The 22,902-nt window shown below is 36.1% G+C and overlaps 1 protein-coding gene across 1 annotated transcript in view; it reads right to left on the minus strand.

Annotated features, from left to right (window-relative positions):
- Positions 1–20,231: 20,231 nt before the first annotated feature.
- Positions 20,232–22,902, minus strand: part of LOC129557906 (caspase activity and apoptosis inhibitor 1-like) — a 58,412-nt gene continuing 55,741 nt past the window's right edge. Inside the window, exons 4-5 of the mRNA XM_055428565.2 lie at positions 20,703–20,747; positions 20,232–20,533 (exon numbers count right to left, since the gene is read on the minus strand). Of these exons, the coding sequence (XP_055284540.2) occupies positions 20,232–20,533; positions 20,703–20,747 (347 nt within the window). The remainder of the gene's footprint in view (positions 20,534–20,702; positions 20,748–22,902) is intronic.

Raw genomic sequence — 22,902 nt, forward strand, 5'->3', positions numbered from 1 at the left:
AGGCCAGAAGGGAGTGGCAAGATATACTTAAAGTGATGAAAGAAAATAACCTACAGTCCAGATTACTATACCCAGCAAGGATCTCATTCAAATATGAAGGAGAAATCAAAAGCTTTACAGACAAGCAAAAGCTGAGGGAATTCAGCATCACCAAACCAGCTCTCCAACAAATGCTAAAGGATCTTCTATAGACAGGAATCACAGAAAGAGTGTATAAACTTGAACCCAAAGCAATAAAGAAAATTACTACTGGATCCTACTTTTCAATAATTACCTTAAACGTAAATGGGTTGAATGCCCCAACCAAAAGACAAAGGCTGGCTGAATGGATACAAAAACAAAACCCCCATATATGTTGTCTACAAGAGACCCACCTCAAAACGAGGGACGCATACAGACTGAAAGTGAAGGGCTGGAAAAAGAGAGTCCATGCAAATAGAGACCAAAAGAAAGCAGGAGTAGCAATACTCATATCAGATAAAATAGACTTTAAAACAAAGGCTGTGAAATGAGACAAAGAAGGAAACTACATAATGATCAAAGGATCAATCCAAGAAGAAGATATAACAATTATAAATATTTATGCACCCAACATAGGAGCACCGAAATATGTAAGACAATTACTAACAAGTATGAAAGGGGAAATTTACAATAACACAATAAAAGTGGGAGATTTTAACACCCCACTTACACCTATGGATAGATCAACTAAACAGAAAATTAACAAGGAAACACAATCTTTAAATGATATAATAGAAGAGTTAGACCTAATAGATATCTATAGGACATATCACCCCAAAACAATGAATTTCACCTTTTTCTCAAGCGCACACGGAACCTTTTGCAGGATAGATCACATCCTGGGACATAAATCTAGCCTTGGTAAATTCAAAAAAATTGAAATCATTCCAAGCATCTTTTCTGACCACAATGCAGTAAGATTAGATCTCAATTACAGGAGAATAACTGTTAAAAGTGCCAACATATGGAGACTGAACAACACGCTGCTGAATAATGAACTAATCATAGAAGAAATCAAAAGAGACATCAAAATATGCATAGAAATGAATGAAAATGAAAACACAACAACCCAAAACCTCTGGGACACTGTAAAAGCAGTGCTAAGGGGGAAGTTCATAACAATACAGGCATACCTCAAGAAACAAGAAAAAAGTCAACTAAATAACCTAACTCTACATCTAAAGCAACTAGAAAAGGAAGAAATGAAGAACCCCAGGGTCAGTAGAAGGAAAGAAATCATAAAAATTAGGGCAGAGATAAATGCAAAAGAAACAAAAGAGACCATAGCAAAAATCAACAAAGCCAAAAGCTGGTTCTTTGAGAAGGTGAATAAAATTGACAAACCACTAGCCAGACTCATCAAGAAACAAAGGGAGAAGAACCAAATCAATAAAATTAGAAATGAAAATGGAGAGATCACAACTGACAACACAGAAATACAAAGGATTATTAGAGAGTACTATCAGCAATTATATGGCAATAAAATGAATAACCTGGAAGAAATGGACAAATTCCTAGAAAAGTACAACTTTCCAAAACTGAACCAGGAAGAAATAGAAAATCTGAACAAACCCATCACAAGCACGGAAATTGAAACTGTAATCAAAAATCTCCCAGCAAACAAAAGCCCAGGTCCAGACGGCTTCACAGCTGAATTCTACCAAAAATTTAGAGAAGAGCTAACACCTGTTCTACTCAAACTCTTCCAGAAAATAGCTGAGGAAGGGAAACTTCCAAACTCATTCTATGAGGCCACGATCACCCTAATCCCAAAACCTGGTAAAGACCCCACAAAAAAAGAAAACTATCGGCCAATATCACTGATGAACATAGATGCAAAAATCCTTAACAAAATTCTAGCAATCAGAATCCAACAACACATTAAGAAGATCATACATCATGACCAAGTGGGCTTTATCCCAGGAATGCAAGGATTCTTCAATATACGCAAATCAATCAACGTAATACACCTCATTAACAAACTGAAAAATAAAAATCATATGATTATCTCAATAGATGCAGAGAAAGCCTTCGACAAAATTCAACATCCATTTTTGATAAAAACTCTCCAGAAAGTGGGAATTAAAGGGACATACCTCAACATAATAAAAGCTATATATGACAAACCCACAGCAAACATTATCCTCAATGGTGAAAAACTGAAAGCATTTCCCCTAAAGTCAGGAACAAGACAAGGGTGCCCACTCTCATCACTACTATTCAACATAGTTCTGGAAGTTTTGGCCACAGCAATCAGAGCAGAAAAAGACATAAAAGGAATACAAATTGGAAAAGAAGAAGTAAAGCTTTCACTGTTCGCTGATGACATGATCCTCTACACAGAAAACCCTAAAGCCTCTACCAGAAAACTACTGGAGCTAATCAATGATTACAGCAAAGTTGCAGGATATAAAATCAACACACAGAAATCCCTTGCATTCCTATACACCAATAATGAGAAAATAGAAAGAGAAATTAAGGAAACTATTCCATTCACTGTTGCAATCAAAACAATTAAATACTTAGGAATATATCTACCTAAGGAAACAAAAGACTTGTACATAGAAAACTATAAAACACTAGTGAAAGTAATCAAAGAGGACACGAATAGATGGAGAAATATACCGTGTTCGTGGATTGGAAGAATAAATATTGTAAAAATGAGTATACTACCCAAAGTAATTTATACATTCAATGCAATCCCTATCAAGCTACCAACAATATTTTTCACAGAACTAGAACAAATAATCTCACAATTTGTATGGAAATACAAAAAACCTCGAATAGCCAAAGTAATCTTGAGGAAGAAGAATGGAACTGGGGGAATTAACCTGCCGGACTTCAGGCTCTATTACAAAGCCACAGTCATCAAGACAGTATGGTACTGGCATAAAGACAGAAATATAGATCAATGGAACAAAATAGAAAGCCCAGAGATAAACCCACGCTCCTATGGACGCCTTATCTTCGACAAAGGAGGCAAGAATATAAAATGGAGAAAAGACAGTCTCTTTGACAAGTGGTGCTGGGAAAACTGGTCAGCCACTTGTAAAAGAATGAAACTAGAACACTTCCTAACACCATACACCAAAATAAACTCAAAATGGATTAAAGATCTAAATGTAAGACCAGAAACTATAAAACTCCTAGAGGAGAACGTAGGCAAAACACTCTCCGACATAAATCACAGCAGGATCTTCCAAGACCCACCTCCCAGAATATTGGAAATAAAAGCAAAAATAAACAAATGGGACCTAATTAAAATCAAAAGCTTCTGCACAGCTAAGGAAACTCTAAGCAAGGTGAGAAGACAGCCTTCAGAATGGGAGAAAATAATAGCAAATGAAGCAACTGATAAAGGATTAATCTCCAAATTATACAAGCAGCTCCTGCAGCTTAATTCCAGAAAACTAAGTCACCCAATCAAAAAATGGGCCAAAGAACTAAACAGACATTTCTCCAAAGAAGACATAAAGATGGCTAATAAACACATGAAAAAATGCTCAACATCCCTCATCATCAGAGAAATGCAAATCAAAACCACAATGAGATACCATTTCACACCGGTCAGAATGGCTGCTATCCAAAAGTCTACATGCAATAAGTGCTGGAGAGGATGTGGACAGAAGGGAACCCTCATACACTGTTGGTGGGAATGCAAACTAGTACAGCCACTATGGAGAACAGCGTGCCATATGATCCAGCGATCGCACTCCTGGGCATACACACCGAGGAAACCAGAATTGAAAGAGACACATGTACTCCAATGTTCATTGCAGCACTGTTTATAATAGCCAGGACATGGAAGCAACCTAGATGTCCATCTGCAGATGAATGGATAAGAAAGCTTTGGTACATATACACAATGGAGTATTTCTGAGCCATCAAAAAGAATGCATTTGAATCAGTTTTAATGAGGTGGATGAAATTGGAGCCAATTATACAGAGTGAAGTAAGCCAGAAAGAAGAACATCAATACCGTATATTAACGCATATATATGGAATTTAGAAAAATGGTAACCTGAACCCTGTATAAGAGACTGCAAAAGAGACATAGGCATTTAGAACAGTCTTTGGGACTCTGTGGGAGAGGGTGAAGATGGAATGATTGGGGAGAATGGAATTGTAGCATGTATATTATCATAAGTGACCAGTCCAGGTTCGACGCATAAATTTTCCTCTGTTCATTTCTTTGCATTTGTGCTTTTTTAATAAAATTCTTTTTTAGAAAAAAGAAATAGTTGAAAACTTCCCTAAAATGGGGAAGGAAATATTCACCCAAGTCCAAGAATCCCAGAGAGTCCCCAACAGGATAAACCCAAGGTGAAATACTCCAAGGCACATATTAATCAAATTAACAAAGATCAAACACAAGGAACAAATATTAAAAGCAGCAAGGGAAAAGCAGCAAATAACACTCAAGGGGATTCCCATATGGATAACAGCTGATCTTTCAACAGAAACTCTTCAGGACAGGAGGGAATGGCAAGGCATACTTAAAGTGATGAAAGAAAATAACCTACAACCCAGATTACTGTACCCAGCAAGGATCCCATTCAAATATAAAGGAGAAATCAAAAGCTGTACAAACAAGCAAAAGCTGAGATAATTCAGCATCACCAAACCAGCTCTTCAACAAATGCTAAAGGATCTTCTCTAGACAGGAAACACAGAAAGGGTGTATAAACGCGAACCCAAAGCAATAATGAAAATGGCAATGGGATCATACTTATCAATAATCACCTTAAATGTAAATGGGTTGAATGCCCTGACCAAAAGACAAAGGCTGGCTGAATGGATACAAAAACCAGAACCCCATATATGTTGTCTACAAGATACCCACCTCAAAACTAGGGACACATACAGACTGAAAGTGAAGGGCTGGAAAAAGATATTCCACACAAATAGAGACCAAAAGAAAACAGGGGTAGCAATACACATATCAGATAAAATAGACTTTAAAACAAAGGCTGTGAAAAGAGACAAAGAAGGAAACTACATAATGATCAAAGGATCAATCCAAGAAGAAGATATAACAATTATAAATATTTATGCACCCAACATAGGAGCACCGAAATATGTAAGACAATTACTAACAAGCATGAAAGTAGAAATTATAAACAATGCAATAATAGTGGGAGATTTTAATACCCCACTTACATCTATGGGTAGATCAACTAAACAGAAAATTAACAAGGAAACAAAAACTTTAAATGATACAATAGACCAGTTAGACCTAACAGATCTCTATAGGACATTTCAGCACAAAACAATGAATTTCACCTTTTTCACAAGCGCACACGGAAACTTTTCCAGGATAGATCACATCCTGGGCCATAAATCTAGCCTTGGTAAATTCAAAAAAATTGAAATCACTCCAAGCATCTTTTCTGACCACAATGCAGTAAGATTAGATCTCAATTATGGGAGAAAAACCTTTAAAAATGCCAACATATGGAGGATGAACAACACACTGCTAAATAATGAACAAATCATAGAAGAAATCAAAAGAGAAATCAAAATAAGCATAGAAATGAATGAAAATGAAAACATAACAACCCAAAACCTCTGGGACACTGTAAAAGCAATGCTAAGGGGGAATTTTATAGCAATACAGGCACACTTCATGAAACAAGAAAAAAGTCAACAAAATAACCTAACTCTCCATCTAAAGAAACTAGAAAAGGAAGAAATGAAGAACCCCAGGGTTAGGAGAAGGAAAGAAATCGTAAAAATTAGGGCAGAGATAAAAGAAAAAGAAACAAATGAGACCATAGCAAAAATAAACAAAGCCAAAAGCTGGTTCTTTGAGAAGGTAAATAAAATTGACAAACCACTAGCCAGACTCATCAAGAAACAAAGAGAGAAGAACCAAATCAATAAAATTAGAAATGAAAATGGAGAGATCACAACTGACAACACAGAAATAAAAAGGATCATAAGAGACTACTATCAGCAATTATATGGCAATAAAATGAATAACCTGGAAGAAATGGACAAATTCCTAGAAAAGTACAACTTTCCAAAACTGAACCAGGGAAAAATAGAAAATCTGAACAGACCCATCACATGCACGAAATTAGAGGCTGTAATCAGAAATCTTCCAGCAAACAAAAGTCCAGGTCCAGTCGACTTCACAGCTGAATTCTACCAAAAATTTAGAGAAGAGCTAACAGCTATTCTACTCAAACTCTTCCAGAAAATTGCTGAGGAAGGGAAACGTCCAAACTCATTCTATGAGGTCACCATCACCCTAATCCCAAAACCTGATAAAGATCCCACAAAAACAGAGAACTACAGGCCAATATCATTGATGAACATAGATGCAAAAATCCTTAACAAAATTCTAGCAATCAGAATCCAACAACACATTAAGAAGATCATACATCATGACCAAGTGGGCTTTATCCCAGGGATGTAAGGATTCTTCAATATCCGCAAATCAATCAATGTAATACACCACATTAACAAACTGAAAAATAAAGACCATATGATTATCTTAATAGATGCAGAGAAAGACTTAGACAAAACACAACATCCATTTATGATAAAAACCCTCCAGAAAGTGGGACTAGAACGGACATATTTCAACATAATAAAAGTTATATATGACAAACCCACAGCAAACATTATCCTCAACAGTGAAAAACTGAAAGCATCTCCCCTAAAGTCAGGAACAAGACAAGGGTGCCCACTCTCACCACTACTATTCAACAATTCAACATAGTTCTGGAAGTTTTGGCTACAGCAATAAGAGCAGAAAAATACATAAAAGGAATACAAATTGGAAAAGAAGAAGTAAAACTTTCACTGTTTGCTGATGACATGATCCTCTACACAGAAAACTCTAAAGACTCTACCCGAAAACTACAGTAAAGTTGTAGGATATAAAATCAACATACAGAAATCCCTTGCATTCCTATACACTAGTTATGAGAAATTAGAAAGAGAAATTAAGGAAACTATTCCATTCACTGTTGCAACGAAAAGAATTAAATACTAAGGAATATGTCTACCTAAGGAAACAAAACACTTGTACATAGAAAACTATAAAACACTAGTGAAAATAATCAAAGAGAACACTAATAGATGGAGAAATATACCGTGTTCGTGGATTGGAAGAATAAATATTGTAAAAATGAGTATACTACCCAAAGTAATTTATACATTCAATGCAATCCCTATCAAGCTACCAACGATATTTTTCACAGAACTAGAACAAATAATCTCACAATTTGTATGGAAATAAAAAAACCTCGAATAGCCAAAGCAATCTTGAGGAAGAAGAATGGAACTGTGTGAATCAACCTGTGGACTTCGGGCTCTACTACAAAGCCACAGTTATCAAGACAGTATGGTACTGGCATAAAGACAGAAATATAGATCAATGAAACAAAATAGAAAACCGAGAAATAAATCCACCCACCTATGGTCACCTTATCTTTGACAAAGGAGGCAAGAATATAAAATGGAGAAAAGACAGTCTCTTTAACAAGTGGTACTGTGAAAACTGGTCAGCCACTTGTAAAAGAATGAAACTAGAACACTGCCTAACATCATACAGCAAAATAAACTCAAAATGGATTAGAGAGCTAAATGTAAGACCAGAAACTATAAAACTAAAGGAGAACGTAGGCAAAACACCCTCTGGCATAAATCACAGCAGGATCCTCCAAGACCCACCTCCCAGAATATTGGAAATAAAAGCATAAATAAACAAATGGGACCTAATTAAAATCAAAAGCTTCTGCACAGCAAAGGAAACTATAAGCAAGGTGAAAAGACAGCCTTCAGAATGGGAGAAAATAATAGCAAATAAAGCAACTGATAAAGGATTAATCTCCAAAATATACAAGCAGGTCCTGCAGCTCAATTCCAGAAAAATAAATGACCCCATCAAAAAATGGGCCAAAGAACTAAACAGGAATTTCTGCAAAGACATAAAGATGGCTAACAAACACATGAAAAAATGTTCAACATCCCTCATAATCACAGAAATGCAAATCAAAACCACAATGAGATACCATTGCACACCAGTCAGAATGGCTGCTATCCAAAAGTCTACATGCGATAAATACTGGAGAGGGTGTGGAGAAAAGGGAACCCTCTTACACTGTTGGTGGGAATGCAAACTAGTACAGCCACTATGGAGAACAGTGTGGAGATTCCTCAAAAAACTGGAAATAAAATTGCCATATGATCCAGCAATCGCACTCCTGGGCATACACACTGAGGAAACCAGAATTGAAAGATACACATGTACTCCAATGTTCATTGCAGCACTGCTTATAATAGCCAGGACATGGAAGCAACCTAGATGTCCATCTGCAGACGAATGGATAAGAAAGCTTTGGTACATATGCACAATGGAGTATTACTCAGCCATTAAAAAGAATGCATTTGAACCAGTTCTAATGAGGTGGATGAAACTAGAGCCTATTATACAGAGTGAAGTAAGCCAGAAAGAAAAACACCAATACAATATACTAACGCATATATATGGAGTTTAGAAAGATGGTAATGACAACCCTGTATTCGAGACAGCAAAAGAGACACAGATGTATAGAACAGTCTTTGGGACTCTGTGGGAGAGGGTGAGGGTGGGATGGTTTGGGAGAATGGCATTGAAACATGTATATTATCATATGTGAAATGAATCGCCAGTTCAGGGTCAATGCTTGTTACAGGATGCTCAGGGCTGGTATGCGGGGATCACCCAGAGGGAGGATAAGGGGAGGAGGGGAGGGGTTTCTGGAGGGGGAACTTATGTACACCCGGGGCGGATTCATGTCAATGTATGGCAAAACCAACCAATATAATATTGTAAAATAATTAGCCTGAAATAAAAATAAATAAATAAATAATTAAAACAATAATAATTACAATGTAAAATATGAGAACTATATTAGATGGGATTAACAGCAGGTTAGAAATTACGGAAAAAAGATTGGAGAATTTGAAAGACAGTAAAGAGAATTTCAAAAAATGAATGGAGCATCAGTGAGCTATGATAAAAAAAATTAAAGTATACTACATATGTGTAAAGTAAGTCCCCAAAAGAAAAAGAGGGAAATAAAAAATTATTTGAATAATGGTAATAATAAATAATAATGATTTTGAAAAATAAATAATAATTGTTTGAAGTAATAATGGTTGAAAATTTTCTAGATGTGATGAAAATAATAAACTCACAAATCCAAGAAAAATAAAGACTCTGAGCACAGGAAACATGAAGAAAACTACACAAAACCACATTGTAATCAAATTGCTCAAAATTAGTAATAAAGAAAACAGAAAAAAGCACTTGAGAAAGACATGTTATACAGAGGGGTAATAAGGACAGGAAATATCTCACTGGAAACAAGCAAAGGACACTACAATAAAGCAACATCTTTCAAATATTAAAAAAGACAGACAATAACAGGTATTAAAGGAAACTGGAACCCTGATATACTGCTGGTAGTAAAGTCAAATGGTCTAGCCATTTGGAAAAAAGTTTATGAATTCCTTAAAAAGTTAAACATAGAATTACTATATTATATAGTAATTCTACTCAATATAGCCAAGAAAAATGAAATGAAAACATTTGTCCACACAAACTTGTACATGAACATTCATAGAGGCATTATTCACAATAGCCAAAAAAAATTAGAAATAACCCAATAATGAACCAACTAATGAATAAATAAACAAAATATGATATACTAATACAATGGGAAATTATTTAGCCATAAAAAAGAAACAAGTGTGGCATCTGCTACAATATGGATGGATCTTGAAAACAAGCCAGATACAAAAGGTCACCTATCGTAAGATTCTATTGAGAGGAAATGTCCAGAATAGCAAATTCTACACAGAAGAATTTATTAGTTTTTGCCAGGGCCTTGGAGAAGGTGGGCATGGAGAGACTGCTAATAGGTAAAAAGTTTCTTTGCAAGGGGTGAAGAAAATATTCTAGAATTACATAGTGTTGATAAATGGGCTTCGCTGGGGGCTCAACGGTAAAGAATCCACCTGCCAATACAAGAGACAAGGGTTCATTCCCTGTATTGGGAAGATCCCCTGGAGAAGGAAATGACAACCTATTCCAATATTCTTTCCTGGGAAATATCATGGACAGAGAAGCCTGGTGGGCCACAGTCCATGGGGTTACAAAAGATTTGAACACAACTTAGCAACTAACTTAAAACAATTATCAACTAAATTAAAACAACAACATGAATGCATAGCTCTGTAAAAATCTCTAAATTGTACATTTTAAGGCAGTAAACTTTGTGGTATGTGAATTATATATCAATAGAACCATCAAAATAAAAGAAATTATAGAAATATAGAAGATATATAAAAGCTGAGAGATAGGGTTACATATAATATGCTATGTACAAATACTACGCATAAAAATAAATTCTGAAGAAAATTTAAAGAATAAATAAAAGGCAGAGATTTCAACATTGGATAAAAATTTAAGACCCAACCATATGCAGCCTACAAGAATCACAGTTTAAAGACAGAAATAGATTAAAATGCAAATAGATGGGGAAAAATTGGAAACAGTGGCTGACTTTATTTTTCTGGGCTCCAAAATCACTGCAGATGGTGATAGCAGCCATGAAATTAAAAGACGCTTACTCCTTGGAAGGAAAGTTATGACCAACCTAGACAGCATATTAAAAAGCAGAGATGTTACTTTGTCAACACAGGTCTGTCTAGTCAAGGCTATGGTTTTTCCAGTGGTCATGTATGGATGTGAGAGTCGGACCAGAAAGAAAGCTGAGCACTGAAGAATTGATGCTTTTGAACTGTGGTGTTGGAGAATACTCTTGATAGTCCCTTGGACTGCAGGGAGATCCAACCAGTCTATCCTACAGGAGATCAGTCCTGGGTGTTCATTGGAAGGCTAAAGTTGAAGCTGAAACTCCAATACTTTGGGCACCTCATGTGAAGAGTTGACTCATTGGAAAAGACCCTGATGCTGGGAGGGATTGACGGCAGAAGGAGAAAGGGATGACAGAGGATGAGATGGTTGGATGGCATCACTGACTCGATGGTCATGGGTTTGGGTGGACTTCAGGAGTTGGTGATGGACAGGGAGGCCTGGCGTGCTGTGATTCATGGGGTCGCAAAGAGTCAGACACAACTGAGAGACTGAACTGAGCTGAAGATACACCCTGGGCTTCTCTGGTAGCTCAGTTGGTTAAGAATCCACCTGCAATGAGTAGATACAAGGGACATGGGTTTGATCCCTGGGTTGGGAAAAATCTGTGGAGTGGGAAATAGAAATCCACCCCAGTATTCTTGACACTTTATTACTATAGATTAACATTAAGCCCAATTTGTGGTAATTTGTTATGTGGCAATATGAAACTAATATGTCCTCTCTTAATAAGTAAAAAATACACACAGAAAATCAGTAAGAACATGGAAGATTTGAACAACACTATTAACCAACCTGATCTAGTTGACATTTATATAACACCCCACGAGACAACAGCAGAATATGCATTCTTTTTCAGTGATAATGGAATACTTAGCAACATAGACCCTATTTTAGGGCATATTACAAAACTGAATAAATTTAAAAGGAGACAGGTCATATAAAATATGTCCTATGACCAAGTAGAATTAAGTTAAAAATCAGTAACAGAAATATTTCAAAAGTCTCCTAATATTAGGATCTTAAGTAACATTCGAGTTTCCTTGGTGCCTCAGCAGTAAAGAATCCACCTGCAATGCAGGAGATGCCAGAGACTCGGGTTCTGTCTCTGAATAGGCAAGCTCCCCTGGAGGAGGGCATGGCAACCCACTGGGGTCGCACAGAGTTAGACACGGCTGAAGTGACTTAGCACACATGCATGCAAGAAACATATATCTATTCTATCCATGAATCAAAGAAAAAAATCAAGAGGAAATGATCGTATAAAAAATATTGCAAATCTCCAAAAAGACTGAGCAATTAGAGCATTACAAAATTTTAGGTAAATGAACAACCAAATGTAGACTTAATTATTGTATTTAAATATTTTAATATGCAACTTCTATAGAAGATAATGAGCTTCTATCACAGGTGTAAAAACAGGATTGTTATATTAGCAAGTATTTTTCCTATAAGTGACAAAAAGAAGTTGTTTCTTAGCCTGATGGCAATGAAAGAGAGGAGACAAATCATTGCTTGTGCAAACCAATTTATTTAGTCACTTTGGACTGCTGTTATTTATGACTTGTCAGCACATGCTGTTAGTTCAATTAAATACAAGAATCTTAAATTCTCTTTCTTCCCGACTCCAATCTATTTTTTAAAAAAGACACAAAATTAAAACATTAAAAGAACACTTTAAATGTATTGTTTCTATTATTTTACTCAGGCATTGTTTATTAAACATCCTGCAACAAAGGAAAGACTTATTTATTGCTTTGACTAGTTAAATTGAAACGGTTACAGGGTCTGGATATGGAAACATAATTTGGAAGCTCTCCTTTCAGGATAATACAAAAACGAAAATTTAAAACAAGGCCCTCAGAGAAAGTGTACATTGCAGCATGCACTGAATTGCCAGGAAGCTATAGACAGCAAACTCACAGCTATTAAAAAGTTGGATTTCTTGACTTGATATATTTCAGCTTGATTATAACATTCGTATTTATTACATACAAAGTATACACTATTTCACTTTGACCATATCACAGAGTTCTCATCATTTAAGTACAATCAAACACTTTTAAAAAATCTTACTTATGTTAAATAACACACACATGGGGGCACACGTTGCCATGGAAAAGCATGATATTTAGAAAATCTGTCAAGAGAGTAACATCAAGCACTGTATATTAAATATACGCACCACCTACCCTGGCCAAGCATAAAACCCTGTTATACCTAATTATGTTCCTCACCAAGTTTATACCTTTAAAGAACAAAACACAGGCCACTAGTTCTGGGGCTAATTTCAGTTTTCATTGAATGAAATGAAGGTTGAGCCATGTCTCAAGCTTCAAATGACATTATGGGGCCATCCACCAAGGAATACACAAGTCCATTTTCTTTATTCTGTTGTTTCAGTGAACAGAAGTTATATATATTCTGACAAACTTAGAGAGTTTGACTAGGGCTCAGAGCAGATAGGAGAGAACATAACAAAGTGTTTTCAAATAGTTGCCTAAAGACAATGCCTCATTTATCCAGTAAATCAAGAAAAGATAGCATTACCTATTCAATGGACAGCAATTTGAGCAAACTCCAGAAGATAGTGAAGGATAGGGGAGACTGGCTGACCAATACATAAGAAGCTGCCCAATACATAAACGTATTCTTTTTACACACAAACATCTACTTTTTACACATTTTTACAACAAAAATCTGCGACCACCACCACATAAACTTCACTTCTTACAGACTCAGATTCATCATTAGGGATGTCAGTTTTCACACCATAGTGAGATTCTAAGGGCAAACAAAACCTCCTGAGTGAGACTATTTGCCCTGCACTGAATGGTCTCCAAGGACCACACAACCAGAACTCTTTCACTTATTTCATTGCGAGCTGTCATTTCTCCTATTGGACGTGCTTTCCCCATACATTCCCTAGCACTCCCTCCCTCCCCTCCAATATTCTCTGAGCTTCAGGAATCAGTAACCACACTGTACACACAATTCTACGATACTGACACTTTATAATTTCTCGATTATATGGACTACATCTTTTTTTTTTTGACTGAAGTATTGTTGTTCAGTTGCTAAGTTGTGTCCAACTCTTTGACCCCAAGGACTGCAGCACGCCAGGCGCCCCTGTTCTTCACTATCTTCTCGAGTTTGCTCAAATTCATGTCCATTGAGTCGGTGACGCCATCCAACCATCTCATCCTCTGCTGCCCCCTTCTCCTCCTGCCTTCAGTCTTTTTCAGCATCAAGGTCTTTCCCAATGAGTCAGCTCTTTGTACTGTGACCAAAGTATTGGAGCTTCAACTACCTTATCAGTCCTTCCAGTGAATATTCAGGACTGATTTATTTCTTGAAGTATACCTGCTTTACAATGTTGTGCTAGTTTCTGCTGTACAATGAAGTGAATCAGCTCTGTGTGTTAATATATCTCCTCCCTCTTGGACCTCCCTCTCATCCCAGCCCCATCCCACTCCTGCAGGTCATCATAAAGCACCAAGTTGAGCTCCCCAGATATACAGGAGTTTCCCATTCGCTGTTTTACACATGGTGGTGTATATACATCAATCCCTATCTCCCAATTTATCCCATCCCCACACATGTCCATAGGTCTGTTCTCTACATCTGTGTCTCTATCCCTGCCCTGCAAATAGGTTCATCTGTATCATTTTTCTAGATTTCATATATATGTTCTAACATATATTTTTCTCTGACTTCATTTTGTATGATAATCTATAGGTCCATCCACATCTCTACAAATGATCCAATTTCATTCCTTTTCAGTTCAGTTCAGTTCAGTTCAGTCGCTCAGTCGTGTCCGACTCTCCACTACCCCATGAATCACAGCACGCCAGGCCTCCCTCTCCATCACCAATTCCCAGAGTTCACTCAAACTCATGTCCACATAGTCGGTGATGCCATCCAGCCATCTCATTCTCCGTAGTCCCCTTCTCCTCCCGCCCCCAACCTTTCCCAGCATCAGAGTCTTTTCCAGTGAGTCAACTCGTCGAATATGACTGAATAATATTCCATTGAATATAGGTATTAATACATCTTCTTTATTCATTCCTCTGTTAATGGACATTTATTTTGCTTCCAGTCCTGGTTATTGTAAATAGTGCTGCAATGAACATTGGGGTGCATGTTTTCTCAAAGTATGGTTTTCTCAGGCTATATACCCCTTAGAGGGACTGCTAGGTCATTTTGTTTTTTAAGGAACTTCCTTACTGTTCTTTCTATCAATTTACATTTCCATCAACAGTACAAGAAGGTTCTCTTTCTTAAGGATATCAACACTGTGGCTTCCATTTGCTCTTTTTCCTCCAGACTGCTTGCCTTTTATTCTTTTATTCCTGATGCAAATGGTTCCCAACTTATGACGGTTTGACTGTGGATTTTTCAACTTTTATGATGATGTGAAAGCAATATATGCATTCAGTAGGAACTATACTTTGAATTTTGATCTTTCAGGTTAATGGTGTGTGGGATGACACTCTTGCATGATGCTGGGCAGTGGTGGGGAGCTACAGCTCCTAGTCAGTAACAAGATCATAAGGGTAAACAACCAATACCTTTTTAACCATTTTGTACCCAGCCAGCCATTCTGTTTTCCACCTTCAGTACAGTATTCAGGATTCCATAAGATATTCAACACTTGGTTGTAAAACAGGATTTGTGTGAGATTGATGTTGCCCAACTGTAAGCCAGTCTAAGTGTTCTGAGCATGTTTAAGTAGGTGAGGTTAAACTCTGATGTTCAGTAGGTTAGATATATTATTAATAAGTGAACTTTCAGATTAAAGCATATTCAGATTATAATGGGTTTATTAGGACATAACGTCATCGTAAGTCAAGGAAACACTGTACTCTTGACAATACTGAGTATCTTGTGTATGTGTATTATTAATTTGATCAACAAACAATGATTTTGAATACTGGAGAGCAAGGCAAAATACCCAGCAATAAAGTGCAAATGCTGCAGATGAGAAATTAGGAAACAGAGCTTTTTAAAAACAAAAACAAAACAAAACAAAGCTCTGAACTTAAAAGCATTCAGTGTTCATATACTTTTGATAAATTAAACTGAAAATGTGGGAAAAGACAAGAGAAGATAATTAATATTTAAGTGACATATGTACTGAAATGATTTTGGGGAATGGGCTCAAAAACTTTAATCTTTCTTATAATGGAAAAACATTAATCCAAAAGTGTAATTTTTTGAAAATCATATACAAAAAAAAAGACATTGAATTTGTTGTTATTTTGAATTAGATCTTCAATATCCCATCAAGTAAAAAATTGTTTCTCTGATTCTCTATGATTATAAAATTCTCAATTACATAAAGAAAATCAGGTTTCTAAACATAGCTTATATTTTCCTTTTCTTTTTAAATTTTTTGTTAATATGGCACATAGGATCTTTGTTCCCTGACTAGTGATCAAACCCACGTCTGCTGCAATGGAAGCTCAGAGTCTTAACTGCTGGACTGCCAGGGAAGTCCCTAAACAAAGCTTTGACATGGATTTTCTTTTAACATATAAGTTGAGAAAACAACAAAGGATTTTACAAACTGTCTTAAATGATCATCAGTTAAGGAAGAAAATGTAGAGCAGGAAAATGACAAAAGAGAAAAGGAAAAGTTCATATTAATAGTAAGGTGGAAGAAAAAAGGGAAGAGAGGACACAAAGGTATACTAAAACGTTGGTCAGGAGAAACTGGTAGAAAGCAAACCCACAAACCAAGCTAATGTGATGTGGTTAGCTGTAGCCCATGGTCTCCTAACCATCTTTTAGATCCATAAATTCTAAAGTTTCTTCTCTTACCAAAACTATTTCCTGGTAATAGCAAATAAAGATAAATAATTTCAAAGTAATTCATAATAAGACGTGCTTAAGATCAACAACTCACGATATTTACGTACTTTGAGAAAAAGGTACAAAAGTTTCTGAATTCCAGGTATGGCACTGGGTATTTTTTCTTTTTGCAGCTTGAGGCAGTTGTAAAATCACTTAATGTAGCTTTTTGCAACTGTGTATTCTATAGTATTTTTTTCATTTGATGAAATTTTAACTGTTAATGTTTATGGCATTGTGCTTTGTATCATTTATTAAATAAAAATAAAATAAATAAATAAAATTTCTGAATTCCAAATCAATGCATCTAATAATATTTCGTTTTGGAGACTAAAAAAGAAAAACTACCAGTGGACTATTTATCTTTCACTAAAGACTAGCAGGCTTTTTGTTTTTAAAAAATCAACTAACAATATATAAGTGGAAATATGAAAACAAAGCTCTTACAGTTGTCAGATGTTGGCATAAACATGTCCCATACTGGGAGGGACTGATTTTATTTACTCAACACAGAAAACAACAAGTATTTATATAAGACTGACCTTTTTATCAAAGGTTAAAATTCACACCTAGTTCTGCCAAAAGAGTCTGCCAAAAGATTAGGTAAAAAAATGATATGTGAAGGCATATTTAAAAGCGAATAGTGAATTGTATTAACATAATTAAAAAGAAAAAAAGGAATACTATTTGTCCTACAAAGTTTCATAAATGTATGGCATAAAAAGTTAACACCTTCTGTTCTTTCTCACATGACAACAGCAGCCGTTTGATTATCCTGTGTGCAGCAAGAATCTTTCCGCAGGCTTCAGATTGAATAAGAATTCCATTCATCCACTTAAATGTTAATAAAAAAGAACTATGAAACATGAAACTCGATCAAAAATGCAGTATTTTAAACTTTAAATCTGTTTGTAAACAAGATATACATAATAAACATTTTTTCTCTTTTTATATATTGCATATTTGATGCAGGCATATATACAAAGAGTTATATAATTGTAAATAAGTGAAGACAATTAGATTTTGATTTGATACTTTAAGTGTTCTTGACATAGTCTCTTCTTCCATGTTTACTAATAGGAAAATTCCACAGGTAAACTATTACACAGATATTTAATACGAAAACAATTGTGCTGTAATCAACCACATCAAGTTATCTTTTAAACTAAAAGAGAGAAAAAATTTATATAGTAATGGTAATGGATACTTTCTGAATCTCTTTTCAAGCAGAGCTATTTTGGTTTTTGAGATCATGTTACAATAGGTTGGTTGATAAACATATACAATATCACCAGTTTTCCATTAATACAGTGATTTTAAATATCATACTAAAAATAGAATCTTATTTAAAAACCTACACCAAATGTATTTCAGTTCAGTTCAGTTCAGTGCAGTTGCTCAGTTGTGACCGACTCTTTGTGACCCCACGAAACACAGGACGCCAGGTCTCCCTGTCCATCACCAACTCCCAGAGTTCACTCAAACTCACGTCCATAGAGTTGGCGATGCAATCCAGCCATCTCATTCTCTGTCGTCCCCTTCTCCTCCTGCTCCCAACCTTTCCCAGCATCAGAGTCTTTTCCAGTGAGTCAACTCGTTGCATGAGGTGGCCAGTGTATTGCAGTTTCAGCTTTAGCATCAGTCCTTTCAATGAACACCCAGGATTGATCTCCTTTAGAATGTATTTAGAGGGGGGAAAAAATCAGTTGCTAAAATTTGCAGGTCTCTTTTTGACTCTGAGAAAATATGTGCCAGACAGAGATGCTACACAGAAGAGTAATGAATAAATATTAATTATTCAAAGAATGAAAAAAATTATCTTTTAGAAGTGACACCATGACTTCAATTCTCTTCCCCCCAAATTTCACATTAGAATATTGGTTCTCTTAATCTATAATGTCATATCTTTTTATTTTTATACAAATGATTTTCAATCTTCAATTCAGTTGCTCAGTCGTGTCCAACTCTTTGCAACCCCATGAGCTGCAGCACGCCAGGCCTCCCTGTCCATCACCAACTCCTGGAGTCCAACCAAACTCATGTCCATTGAGTCGGTGATGCCATCCAACCATCTAATCCTCTGTTGTCCCCCTCTCCTCCTGTCCTCAATCTTTCCCAGCATCAGGGTCTTTTCAAATGAGGCAGCTCTTCACATCAGGTGGCCAAAGTATTGGAGTTTCAGCTTCAACATCAGACCTTCCAGTGAACACCCAGGACTGATCTCCTGTAGGATGGAATGGTTGGATCTCCTTGCAGTCCAAGGGACCCTCAAGAGTCTTCTCCAACACCACAGTTCAAAAGCGTCAATTCTTCAGTGCTCAGCTTTCTTTATAGTCCAACTCTCACATCCATACAAGACTACTCACTCTTAAGAGGGTAAAAAAGTCTTCAACTGACAATTACTACTATAAGAATATACCCAATAAAGCTAATTCCCTTGCTATTAAGGGGCAGTGTAAATGTGTTCTACAGTCTAGCTAACAACTGCTTCTACCAAACAAGATAACAAGCTGTGGTTTTAAAATTAAAAACATAACTGTCAAAATTAACAAGATAATTTTAAGACTACTTTGAAATAAATCAGTAAGATACTTTACATATTTATCAGCTCTCCTTGATATACAGTACTTTGTTATTTGTATATAATGAAGACTGCCTACATATCTTAAAACAAAAACACAGGAGTATCCTGGGAAGATAATGGTGACAAAACCAAAAGTTTTTGTATGTCTACATAAAGCCAGGCAGAACAATGAAAAGAAAAGCAAAAAAACCATGGACAACATTTAAAACAAGACTAAGCGGAGGTATGACACAACCTCAAAATATAAGCAAGTAGAACAAACCACTAACAAGTCTTAAGACCTTCATAATATCAGCACTTCTGAAGGAGAAAATAAAGGGAAGCCAGGCAACACCCAGAATAAGGTGCCCACTCCAGTACTCTTGCCTGGAAAATCCCATGGACGAAGGAGCCTGGTAGGCTGCAGTCCATGGGGTCACTAAGAGTTGGACACAACTGAGCAACTTCACTTTCACTTTTCATATTGGGGAAGAAAATGGCAACCCACTTCAGTGTTCTTGCCTGGATAATCCCAGGGACAGGGGTGCCTGGTGGGCTGCCGTCTATGAGGTCACACAGAGTCAGACACTACTGAAGCGACTTAGCAGCAGCATCAGGTATCACTGATTATAAACTGCCCTCACCCTTATCTACTTTCTTTCCCAGTTTTCCACTTGTAATCAATTAACCTAAATTCGCACTTAGCAGAAACAAAAAAAGACTTAAGAGTTGAAAAAAGCAGACAAGTTAAAAATGCAAAATATAGATAGCCTGAAGGCAACATGCTTGGTCAATCTTTCATAAACTTTTTGGTTTGATTCCAAAATATTTTAAAATAAAGGAAAAAATATCATGACTCTTTTTAGCTAATGGCTTTTCAGATATTAATTTGCAGATATACTAAATACTCATCTAACAAAGTATCTAGAGTACCCAATGATATGTGTCATGAATTCAGACAACAATTATATAATACAAAAGTAACAATAACAATAACATGTATTTTAGACCTAAGATGAGTTTATCTAGTAAGAGTTACATGAGAAATATCAGGTAAGATCCCAAATAAACTTTAGATACAAAATGATATGGTGTGGCATTGTTCAAACACATCCAATATTCAGACAGAACTTAAATAAACTAGGCTGGCTTTTTTATATCACCAGATTTCATCAGCGCTTTAATAGCTCTGGCCCTCATTTCAAGTTCGAGCAGCTCCAGCTGCTGTGCGGAAGGCTGAACATCTTCTGGTGGAGGAACAGGCAGGGTGGCGGCTTTGGGCTCCTTTGGACTGGACTCTGCAAGTCCTAGAATCTCGTTCACGCTTTTCTCAATGTCTTTCTCCAGGTCATCTATCTGACCAGCTTCACTCTGGACTGTATTTTCTGGCATCTCAGGAGCAACTGTTTCTTCATTACATGGGCCTTCTATGTCGCTGTCATTCAGTTCAGTTCAGTCGCTCAGTCGTGTCCGACCCCATGAATCACAGCACGCCAGGCCTCCCTGTCCATCACCAACTCCCGGATTTCACTCAAACTCATGTCCACAGTCGGTGATGCCATCCAGGCATCTCATTCTCGGTTGTCCCCTTCTCCTCCCGCCCCCAACCTTAAGCGTCTGCATTTATACTGAGTACATCGCTATCTTCCCCTTTGCCTGTAACACACACAAAAAGGAAAGAATCATGTGACCTAAAGGTTCTGATCAAAATTTCCCTTCTATTTATAATGTAAGGGCTGCTTTGACCTCCGTCACCTCCCACACTGGAGTCCCAAATTCCATAAATCCCATCCCAAAGCCTTTTCCCCTGACTCTTCAACCTTTTTTTTTTTCACCTGCAGAATCTTAATTTTCAGACCAGGGATCAAATTCAGGCTCTGGCAGTGAAAGCACTGATTCCTAAACTCTGTACTGCCAGGGAATTGCCCTATCAACTTTGAAAACGTCTAATTTAATGTAAATCCTAATGTATTTTTCATCCCAATTTAGTAGAACATGGAAGCATTGGGAAATGTATACGATCATATGGATGTCCGTGACCAACTTTCCAAATTAAAATGTTGTACCACTTTAGACCACAGTGAAGCCTTGACATTACAAACTGTTGACAGCCTTTGGACAGAATACTGCTTATTACTGAAGTAAAAGTCCACTCAAAAAGGAGTTTAAAGTACTCTGCCTTATAAGCTATAAAAACAGAAAAATATCACCGGTAAGCTGGACACCATGTGCACTGCAGTTATTCCAAAGCTTTTCATATGCTTTTTCAAATACTTTGCTCTAAATCAATAAATTAAAGGAGAATGCCTAAAGCTACTTTCTAAGATAAAATAACTTTCATCAAGAGGATTTTAATTAATGAAGTTAGTAAACAATTATTTTTTAAAAAATGCATATGTTATAAGACTTCTGTAACTGATGCTAAGACGTGCATATAAAAACAGATTGTAGCCCTCAACCACTATGGTCTTGGAGCATTACTAAAGTCCACAAGTTAGTTACAACTTTGAGTGCTCCTGTATACCTCCAATTTATTTATATTTTAAATTCCTGATATGTCTTTTAAAAAGAAAGTAATGATCCCCCAATTGTTAGCTTTTTTAATTTTCCTGTGGTAGGGAAAACATTTACAAAACACAGACTGACAGATGGAAAATTCTGATAATATAACGTACAAAAATTCTACTCAATGGATTTTAAAGTAAATGATTTACTGACCTTAATTGATTCTCCTACATCCTAAATATTCAAAAACTACTCCCATTCCAAAATTGAAGTAGAAAATGAGCTAAAAAATTATGTGTCCACAAACAGAACTTATAAAAAAAAAAAAGTTACAATTTTAATCATTTAATGCCAAAGAATAGTTTATATATCTCTCCAGAGCAAAAAATATTTCCAAACAGCTACAGAAAAAAATGAATATAGCCTTTTATATAAATAAATAATGTTTTATATCTAAGTATTCTAATGTGAGACGAAACAAATTCAAGAAAAAAAGTGCTGCTAAGTTGTTCATAGTCTCAAAGTTAATTTTCATGCCTAAAAGGCTTCAGTCTAGAATTCTAGATCTGTAGTCACTGATTCTGAGTGAAAGTATGCAGCCCATTTTAAAAGATTTTAAAATATAAGCTTTTAGAAAAATGTAATTGTTTTTTCAGGCTAGAAGTTGTTGCCTGATAATGAAGAGCAGAATGTAATGGATGACTGGGGAGAGAGGGAGAGTCTCAAAGTGGAATACCTGAATTCTAACCCTTACTCTGCTTTTAATCATATGGTTTGGGGAAAATCCCTTACCTTCTCAGAGGTTCTCTCCTGTAAAAATTATGGTAGACTGTCTTAGGATGTTCTGAATGCCTAATTTTATATAGTAAGCTGTCTATACAAAAAATGTATAAAATGGCAATATTTTAAACTGTTTTCCTTTTTTCTCCCCATAAGATTCAGGTGTCACTTATCTTTCACATAATATATTTGTCAGCTGGATAATAATCCAAAAGAATTTCCTACTAGCCAATGAAAGTAGCCAATGAAAAATAAGTAACAAGTCAGTAAATCCTGCTCTACTAAAATTTGTTTCACTAAAAATTCTTTATTGGCAACAGTTTTCTAGTGAAAAGAAGTACATTTACAAGTTCAGGCATTATAATTGAAGTTCATGTATTACCTTAGGGATCAATGTGTAACTGATCAACAACTATGGAATCTCTAAGTCACAAATGTTGAAGCAGCTGCATTTTTATGAAATTAGTGTTCTTTGAATCTAAATAAATGAATGAGTGAAACTTAAGAGATATTTTCATTAAATAAG

Source organism: Moschus berezovskii, chromosome Y (genome assembly GCF_049115385.1).
Source record: "Moschus berezovskii isolate FMDL1 chromosome Y, NW_MosBer_1.0, whole genome shotgun sequence".
Taxonomy (NCBI): domain Eukaryota; kingdom Metazoa; phylum Chordata; class Mammalia; order Artiodactyla; family Moschidae; genus Moschus; species Moschus berezovskii.